Consider the following 10227-nt stretch of genomic DNA (forward strand, 5'->3'; position numbering starts at 1 on the left):
TTCTAAATGTGTATAATATTTTAAAGTATTAGACTATTATTAAATTGTATATGCACAAAGTAGTGTAATCTTGAAAATATAGTTTAAATGTTTTCATATTTATGTTAGTTATAATTGGGGTTATTTTAGAGAACATCACCATCCACAGGGAAAGTGAAGGAGGTCAAGAATGGAAAGATAATACTAGTAGCAGTGTGATCAAAGCTCTACCTCTTTTGTATGTGTGTCAGCATTGCATACATGACAAAGAGAGAGGGGCTTCAATTATCCTGCAATTGCCATTAGGCCTTTTTTGATTTGGTCAAAAAAGAACACAGATGACCTACTATCTGGACAAAAATACAGTGGTACCTCGGTACTCAAACGCTTCCTTTCTTGTACATTTCGGATAACGAACAAAATTTTTGGCAAAAATTTGCTTCGGTATCTGAACAAAAATCCAGATACCGAACAGCCAGAGAAAATTTTGTTCATTACAGTATACGAAATGTAATCCCGGCAGCTTCAGGGGGCTGAGGAGCTCTCTAAGAGCTCCAAGCTGCAGGAAAGGTGGGGGCTGCTGCAATCTTGGCAGCTTCTGGGGGCTCCTTTCCTCATTGCTTCCTTTTATTACCTGTAAGCAGCTTCAAAAACTTTCTCCTTCCCTGTGGCTGCAACAGCGGCGATTTCCCTTCCAGTAGCAAGAGCACCGGGAAGTCACGTAGTGAAGGGAAGCTGCTGGAGCGGCAGCAACTGCTGAGATGGCTCCGGCGGCTTCCCTTCATCACGTGACGTTCCGGCGCTGTTGCTACTGGAAGGGAAATCGCCGCTGTTGCAGCCACAGGGAAGGAGAAAGTTTTTGAAGCTGCTTACAGGTAATAAAAGGAAGCAATGAGGAAAAGAGCCCCCAGAAGCTGCCAAGATTGCAGCAGCCCCCACCCTTCCTGCAGCTTGGAGCTCTTAGAGAGCTCCTCAGCCCCCTGAAGCTGCCGGGATGGCAGCTTCTGGGGACTCCTTTCCTCATTGCTTTCAGCAGCCCCTACCTTTCCTGCAGCTTGGAGTAGCGAATTTATTTATCCCATTGGAAATAAAGAAAATAGATTTAATTGGTTCCCAGCGAGTTAACAGGGGCTGGGAACCAATTAAATCCATTTCCATGATTTCCTATGGGATAAATAAATTCGGTACTCGACCAAATCGGTTCTTGACCACACTTCTGGAACGAATTGTGGTCGAGTACCGAGGTACCACTGTACTGTGACGGTAATACACCCCTAACACCCATCGGTGTCTGTGTATTCCAGCATAACTCTAACTCCTTGAGCAATTTCAACCAAACTTGGTACACAGATATATACTCTCTGGGCGGAAAAAAACCCTGTGGGGGTAACACCCCTAACATCTCGAGGTGTGTGTGTATGTGTGTGTTCTAACATAACTTTGGAACACCTGGGCTGCTGAAATGAAAAGGAATGGATTATATCTATAATATCAAATCACACTACTTTTCACAGTGATGATGTGCATTTTAGATTCATGTTCTGTTAAAATACAGCCTGTTGTGCCTTAAAATGGCTTCTACTGTACAGCGCAGTGGAGTTGCCATGGCAATGGCTTCACAGCACTCCACAAGGGGGCTCCCTCTGGTAAGTGGGGGGGTTGGTTCTACAAACAAACAACAACAGCAACAACAAAAATTCCCTAGGTCTTCAGCTTCAAGCAAAGAGGGCAAGTTGTGCTAATGCAGATAATCACCTCAAAGACTATTCTCTTTATAATTTCCCCCATGCTGTTGGCCAGGGCAATTATTTGACACTAGATATAATTCATTCCTTTTCCTGTCTAATACAGGATTGGGATAAATAAATTCCCAGGTTATCAGCTAGTTTGTTAATATAAACAAATATTTAGTTGAAGACCAAACCAATCATATCATAGATTTGTTTTTTGAAAAACTGGCTTATCTGGTTTATTGGTAGCGGAAGCAGAACTTTTTGCAGTTGGTTGTGCTAAATACTGTGCTGTGAATAAAAACCGACTGAATCCAGATTTGACATATTGAATTAAAAGAGTCCTAATACTGACAGAAGAAATTCCTCATTGTAGATAAGGAGCAGATGATTGATTATTTTTGTGGATTCCTCCTCCTCCATGTTCCTTATTTTCATAGATGATCCCTACATTTCCAGATTTTGGGAGGCTACAGGGGAAGGAGGTTGTTTTGCCTTCCAACTATGAGGTATTTCAGTTTGCAGATAAGTGCTCTGAATAATTTTGATGTATAATGAAAATAAGAATTGAGGGCTCAGAAAAAAATAAATCTTAAAAAGAAAGTTTGTGCAAATAGCTTTTTCTAAATATGTAGATGAGTTGGGACTTGCTTTTTCCCATTGTTTTTCTAGCTAACAAATGGCCCTTTGGAATGAGAAACTTTTTTTATAGAATATCACCCTTTGAATCCCCAGTCTGTTACCACATATACACCTTTTAATAAGCTTTTAAATTGCTATCTAAGAAAATATTTTATAATATTTGGTGTGACTCTGCCTTGTAAGGCAGAGACTTAGCAGTTGTGCTATTAGATCAGATCCCTTCCAGCTGTGTACCAGGGAGGGGCTATATGGTTTTTTATGTCGGATCACCCTGGTATATTTGAAGGAACGTCACAGCTCCTTTTTGCCTCTAGGCCCAACCCAGGGCCACTTCAAGGCAGTTAATTTATTTATAGCCGACATACATACATACATACATACATACATACATACATACATACATACATATGAAAGAAACACAAATTCATGATTGAAAATGCTTCATTAAAAATTGGTTTCAACTAGATACTTAGTTAACAGTTTCAACCTAGGCACCTTTTACTTCTCTTGTATTGACTCTGTTTTATGTTCAATATGAATAAATTGTACAATAAGCAGCATAGAATTTGGCTGATCTACTGAAATTATAAATGCAAAACAAATTGCACTGTGTGAATATTTGTAGGAAGATATTGATTTGTATTTGACATTCTGTAACCATGTTTTGTATGCATATTTAAATAGAGTATAAGATTAGATGGTCACAGGCTAGCATACTTGTTTCCCTACTGTAGTTTTGCAGCATGTATTGTGATAGAATTTACTATTGAAGGGGTTCCCACCTTCCAAAGACATTGTTATGAAAAACCTTTGACAATGTTATTTCTATTAGAAAGACTTGAAAGTGGTATTTATCACACAGGGAATCCCAAAGCTTATCTCTGGAAGTTTTCCCATTAACTTTGCAAATGAAAAACATGGAGTTGTATCTTAATAGACTAAATTCCATTTACCACAGAATGGATCTTGGTGTCCTCTTACCTTGCTGAATAGCTTTATTTGGGAATTGGGTTGTTTTAATTTTATCTAGTCAATTTATATAACTGGTTGTCTCACTTTGCAAACAGTTTAAAATAAAACAAAAACCCCGCAGATTATCTAATAATAACACATAGCAATCTGGCATGGTTTAACATCATCATTACGACCAGGAGATAGGCTCTAATCCATGCTCAGAAGCCCAGGCCTTACAAAAAGCCCAGAGGGGCAGCCTAATCTTGCAAAAAGCCACAGGGACAGTTTAATGATGTTAAAAGAAACAGGTACCACAGCTGAAAATATTCTTCTTCTGGGCCTCACCTAGCTGATAGTAGCTTGAGCATACCCTTCAGACAGAACCAGTAGAAACAATTGGGACAGATGGTCTAAGTAGCCTGGTCCTTATACATGAAGAGCTTTAATGGTGATAACCAGAACCTTGAATTGCAGAAATTGCGGAAGTACATTGGAAACTGATGCAGCTTACAGAGCAGTGGTGTCACATGTGCCAAATAACTGACATCACAGTAACAGTAAATGTGATGTTGCATTTTGCATGATCACATTTGAATATTCCAAATATTCTCCACATAAAACACATTGTAGTAGTCCACACTGGATATCAAAATAACATGTATGACCATGGGCAGCCACTCCTCTGTTGCAGGAATGTGTGCAACTAATAAACCCTTAAGCTTTGCAGAGGCCCTCTTAACCTTGGCTGCCGCCTCCTCTTCAAGTAGGAACTGTGAGTCCAAGAGAAGGCCCAGTTGGCACAGAACCAAAGATGGAGGGACCCATGAACTAATAAATCCCAAATATCAGAGCCACACAGTCTTGCTTGAGTTGAGCTGACGCCTGTTGTGCCCCATCCAGACTCCACATCCTCCATGCCCTGAGACAGAGTCTCCGTGGCATTTCTTAGGCATCTTTGGGTAGAGATACAAAGCTCACCACAAACTGTCAGATGACATCATCCCATTTCATAGATTTTAAACAAGAGAAGAGATGGAATCTGATCCCTGAGGTGCTCCACAGAGGGGCCACCACTACTGGATCTTTTCCCTCCTATCAACACCGAGACCGATCCTGGAGGAAGGAAGACAACCAGTGTTTGTTTCTTTCTTTGTTTCTTTTTTGTTTTCCTTCCTTCCTTCCTCCCTACCTCCCTTCCTTCCTTTCTTTCGAATTTCTAGGCTGCTCTTCTCCAGTGGACTCAAGGGTGGCTTACACAGTAAAATCAATACAAAAATACAAAATGTAAGAAACCCAATCTAAATATAATATGAAAACCCAACAATTAAGAGCATTAAACTAAAAACAAGTCACATACATTCACTCATACTGTCAGACGGAGCTGGTGGCAATGCTCAATGGCCCCAGGACTGCGGGCAGACAGTGTGTTTTTAGAGCCTTATGAAAGGCCAGGAGGGTGGGGGTGGTGCAAATCGAATTGATCCAGAGGACCGGAGCTGCCACAGAGAAGACCCTTCCCCTAGGTCCTACCAGGCAACATTGCTTGGCTGACAGGATCTGGAGAAGGCCAATACTGTGGGCTCTGACTGGCCACTGGGATATATGAGGCAGAAAACAGTCCTGTAAGTAATTTGGTAATAACCAACACTTTAAATTGCATTCGGAGACCAATTGGTAGCCAATGCAGCTCATGGAGTAATGGTGACACATGAATACCTTGGAAGGCCCATGGTGGCTCGCGTAGCTACGTTTGGGACTAAGTGCAATGTCTGAACATTCTTTAAAGGTAGTCCCATGTAGAGAGCATTGCAGTAATCGAGCTGCGAGGTGATGAGGGTGTGAGTGACTGTGAGAAGAGACTCTGTCCAAATAGGACCACAACTGGTGCACCAGATGGACCTGTGCAAAAGTCCCCCTTGTCACAGCTGTGGATCAAGGAGGACTCCCAAGTTGTGGACCCTCTCTGAGGGTGTCAAAAGTTTCCCCTTCCCCAGGCTGATGGAAGGACAGATAGAATTGTCATTGGGAGGCAAAGCCCACAGCCACTTTGTCTTGTAGGGGTTGAGCTTGAGCTGTTAACACCCATCCAGACCCTAACGGCCTCCAAGTACTGACACATCACCTTTATAAATAAAACTGTAGATTTTACCTCTTTTCTAAACTTATATTGTGCCTCTTTTGTTTCATGGTTCAAAACATAGATAATTTTTTTTCTATTTTACACAAAAGTCCATAAGGGATTTTCAATCTGCAATAAATATAGGTACTGTATTATCTTTTCTCTAGGTCAATTTGGCTATTTCAACAAGTTTTTATCATCTTTGCTAACCACTCCTCAACTGTAGGTATTATCAGGTATTTCCATCTTTGTGTGTGCAATAATCTTGCTGCGGTTGGGACTAGCGATGGCACCTTGAGACCAGCAGAACTATCCACCTCCCTCAAAGAGAAATTAACTACTGCCAAAACCAATTACATGTTCCCTCTCTGGAGATTATAACCAGCCAGGAGGAACATGGATCTAACACAAAAGTGCTGCATAATAACTCCAAGGACTGTGTCCATGTCCTCAGGCCTAATGAACTCAAATTTGCCCCAAATATTGAAGCTGGATCTAGCCACAATAACTTCCACATGACCCGATCAAGGACAGAGTCTACCCTAAACTGGATTCTTAACATTAATATGAAGAGAAAAACCTTTGGTCAAAATATGCAACCTTATATTGGATTGGTTAAGCCATTGTATTATATTAAAAAATAATGTCTGAATTTAAAAGATCCTTTCACCCAAAAAGAATCAGACTGTTAATATTAACATCAGACATTAACCTTTTGAATACAGTTAAGATGATTTTGCTATTTTAAGGATTCAGATTAAAGTTAATGGTTATAGGTTTTGCCCTGTGCTCTGACTTTGTGCTTAAATTGAAAGAGAGCGTAATAAATATTCTATTCATTTTATGATTAATGACCCTACTTATACTTATTATAACACTTATAATAATGAATACCATCATGGTCTTAGGCCTATACAGAAAATTGAAGCGATATGAAATATAAATTATTATGAAAGAGTGGTTTATGGCTTTGATAAAATACTATGGCATGCTTATTTTTCTTAAAACATTGTATAGAACTTTATAAACAACAAGTTCAAACTTTGTAGGTTGAGAAATGATTTTTTAACCAAGGTAATTGTTTTCATGTTTTGATACAGATGACAGATTCTTTCTATGAATCAGTTATAATTGAAGAGTTGGTTTGTCTTCCACTGTATAGAACTTAAGCATTTTATGATAATGCTTTAATGATTTTCCCTTTTTTCTGTCCTGCAGGAGAGGAATAGAAACAAACAATAATTATATGGAGATGATCCGGCTAGAATTACAACACTAATGATGTAGACTCTGGAAATGCCTAATATGTCTAAGAAGACGTTATTAAAGCTTTGTTCCTGCTTAAGGTGACATCTTTGAACACTTTAACACAAATGACTCTTCTTGTAATGGTTCTCATCAGTGCATCTGCCCTTATACTCTCTCACCAAACACACTTGAGAACTGTAACTTCGTCAAGCACTTTCTGTCCTGAAGCTTTTACCGGTATCTGCTATCTTTTGTAATTATGCATCCTAGCTAAGGCACAGGAGATGGAACGAATGCAAGGATTCATTAACTCTTTGAATTTGTTAAATACTAACAATTAACCATCATAAGTGGTTCAATGATGTGAGATTCACATTGCTTCAATTTATTTTTTTCTTTGATGTAGTTTTTTAATTGTCAGGTTTTTTTTTTAGCTATACAGCAGAATTTAAAGCAAAATCATGCCATATTTAGTCCTGGAGTAAAATTCAAGTCTAAATGTTCATGTGAAAATTATTGTAGTAAACTTTTAATATGGCAAAGCAACTTTGAGCTACAGTTTAGCCAAATGAATTATAAAATTCATGAAATTATATTAGGATGTCATTTCCCTTGTTTCAAACTGTTTGGTGTAGAGAATATTAATATATGCAGCTTGGTGGGCCGCACCAGTTAATGCACATTTCTCCCCCCCTCGCCCTCCACCCTGTAACATGTATACCAGAAGAAGTGTGTTTGTCTGAGGAACTATTTGTTTGCTACACTCAATCTCAATTTTGAGTACATGTACCTCAGTCTAAATCAGACTTTTTATGACCTTTATAACAACACTTAAAATCTTTAATTCCTATTTCTGGGTGTTTGCAAGCCTGAAAAGATTGCTATCATGGAAGTGAAAATTTATTCCTCAAAGTGATTCACTAGCTAAATAAACATTATTCTTGTTTTAGCAAGCATATATTCAGTTTCTCAGATTTTGTTTGTTCCCAATTCTGAATATAATAGTCTGCTATTTTTTTCAGTTCAAAATACTTTGGGAAATAAAACGTTTATTCATGGTTTCAGTTTGTATGCTCTCATGGCTGTGTTTACATGTTACTTATTAGTACAATATAATAAAAGCCTAGGAATCATAATCACCTGAATATGTTCTATGCTACTTCTTAAAATTTATTTTAAAAGTTTACTTGTGCATCAATGTGAGTACTTCTGTTTGAAAACACAATAGCTTAATTATCTACATAAAAAACAGCTGTAGAACGGCATCAAGTTGTGTTATGTTTTTAGAAGAGTGGAAGGCGAAGAGTGGAAGTGTAGAGGCATCTTTAAAAACCTACTTGTGAATTCTTTAATTATGACTGTAAACCATAAATGTTTACATCATCTTTGGAACTCTTCGTTAGCTTGAAGGCAACCTTGTACAGGTAGTTCTCATCTTGCAACCGTTTGCTTAGCAACTGTCTGAAGTTAAAACGGCAGTGAAAAAAAGTGATTTACAACCACTTACAGCCATTGCAGCATCCTCACAGTCATGTGATCAAAATCTGGACATTGGCAACTGCCAGCAGATATTTTATAACAGTTGCAGTGTCCTGAGGTCATCATTTCCAACCTTCTGACCAGCCTCCGCGCAACAAAGTCAATGGGAGAAATGAGATTAATGAGTAACCACTGCATGATTTTCTCAATAGACATGGCCAAAAGATCATAAAATCAAATGCAACTCACTTAACAGTTTCCTTGCTCAGATGTAGAAATTCTGGTTCCAATTATAGTCATAGGTTGTGGACTACCTGTACAAATTAAATGTATCATCCAAGTCAGTAACTTTACTTTTAGAAGAATATTATGTAAGGAAGGAAAAGAGAAATTGTGTCATTCCAACTCGTTCCTCTCTGCTCAGTGCTGCCAAAGTTTCTGCTGGGTTGAGCTTGTGTTAGCAGAAGAAAGGATAATTGGACAGTATATCACACAAGTGAATCTAAAGCTGCTTCCAGGGGGGCCCTGACACCACAGTTCCTCTGTGACAATCTAAATTATTATTATTATAAATGGGTCCATTCTGAAGAAAACTTCCACCATAACTCCATGGGATTGAATCTAAGTTATAGTACTTTGAACTCTATGGGGCTTCCTTCTAATAAAATGTATTTAGGAAATTTGGTTGTTACATATGTATTTCCAAATGAATAATTTAATTTGAAATAAGTTACATATTCTCTAAATCCAGTGGCCCCCAAGCTTTTTAGCACCAGGATCTGGTTTTGTGGAAGACAATTATTCCATGGGGGGGGGGGGGGAGACAGGAGGAGTGAAAACTAGATCCCATCAAATGCAGTTTCGCTTGGCTGCCATTCACCTCCAGGTGTGTGGCTCAATTCAGAACAGATCACAGTGTCAATTGATAATGTCTATTAATTGATAGACCCAGCAAGTATAATTGTACCCAGTCATACTTTATCTTTGCATTATGAAGTCTACATTTTTCATTGAACCATGGTTAAAGTTCATTATATGAACAGAGATCATACTTGCTGCTTGAGTTAGAAAAGCAATGCCTCTGTGTTTATCTTGATATTATACCTACAAATGGCTCGTTTTAATAACTGCAAAATATACTGATAGAATCTTGGATAATTATTTGGATAATCTTGGAGAATAATATTTTGTTATTTTGCAGTTAACAGTGGCTTTAGAAGACTTACAATAATTTGAAATAGGCCATCCTAAATTACAATATACAATATGAATATAGTAATTTATTTTGTATTATGCAGATTAATATAAAACTATCCAATGTTCTCAACTAAGGGTGCATCAAACAATGAGTGCTTGAAATGGATTATTCTAATCATTTAAAGGATTTTTTTATTCTGGGTTCAGAATGCCTCTGTTTTCAGCTTGGAAGTTAGAACAATTTGTTTCAAACTAAAATCAACTTTGGAATTGGAAACATTTAGCATTCCACTATCATCCACCATTTCATTAGTTATTCAAAATCACACCAATACTATTTTATTAGTTGATCAAAATCACACCAATACTCATTGGTGTGATTTTGATAAATCTAAAATCAAGTTTCTTAGGCTTATGTAACAGGACATATAAACCTGAGAAGATTTTAGACTTTTATACTTAGAATATGTGCTCTAGTTGTAAATTTAACACAATCATATGCTGTAATCACGCAGTAAAATTGTCTACAATTATAACATAAAATATTACAAAATTAAGTCTGCGGAGAGAGGCGGCACACAAATCTATAAATAATAATAATAATAATAATTATTATTATTATTATTATTATTATTATAATTAAGGGAGAAATCGCAGAAGCTTTTAATGCCGAACTGCATTGATAATAAAATGTGAACACTTTCCCCCCTTACAAAAACAAAACAAAACAAAAAAGGATGTATTCACCAGCAGATGGTAGTAGAGTAGGGCTTTCAAATTATGTTAACAATAAAACTGAAATATTGTATATTTGGCATCAGGTAAGCCATTTTCCTGCCGCACGTTGTCAAAATTAGCCTATTGAGAACAAAGAAGAAA

General features: G+C 37.7%; 1 protein-coding gene across 32 annotated transcripts in view; it reads left to right on the plus strand.

The window, feature by feature from the left end:
* YTHDF3 (YTH N6-methyladenosine RNA binding protein F3) overlaps positions 1 to 7808 on the plus strand; it is a 31129-nt gene extending 23321 nt beyond the window's left edge. For 12 of the 32 annotated variants that reach the window (XM_070747824.1, XM_070747843.1, XM_070747827.1 and 9 more), the window contains one exon: positions 6643 to 7808. In XM_070747824.1, the coding sequence (XP_070603925.1) occupies positions 6643 to 6666 (24 nt within the window). In that variant the 3' untranslated portion in view covers positions 6667 to 7808. Of the gene's footprint in view, positions 1 to 2149; positions 2219 to 5591; positions 5661 to 6642 lie in introns of all 32 variants that reach the window. The other 20 variants (XM_070747822.1, XM_070747836.1, XM_070747825.1 and 17 more) reach the window with 6 other exon arrangements.
* Positions 7809 to 10227: the final 2419 nt, after the last annotated feature.

Source organism: Erythrolamprus reginae, chromosome 3, assembly GCF_031021105.1.
Source record: "Erythrolamprus reginae isolate rEryReg1 chromosome 3, rEryReg1.hap1, whole genome shotgun sequence".
Taxonomy (NCBI): domain Eukaryota; kingdom Metazoa; phylum Chordata; class Lepidosauria; order Squamata; family Dipsadidae; genus Erythrolamprus; species Erythrolamprus reginae.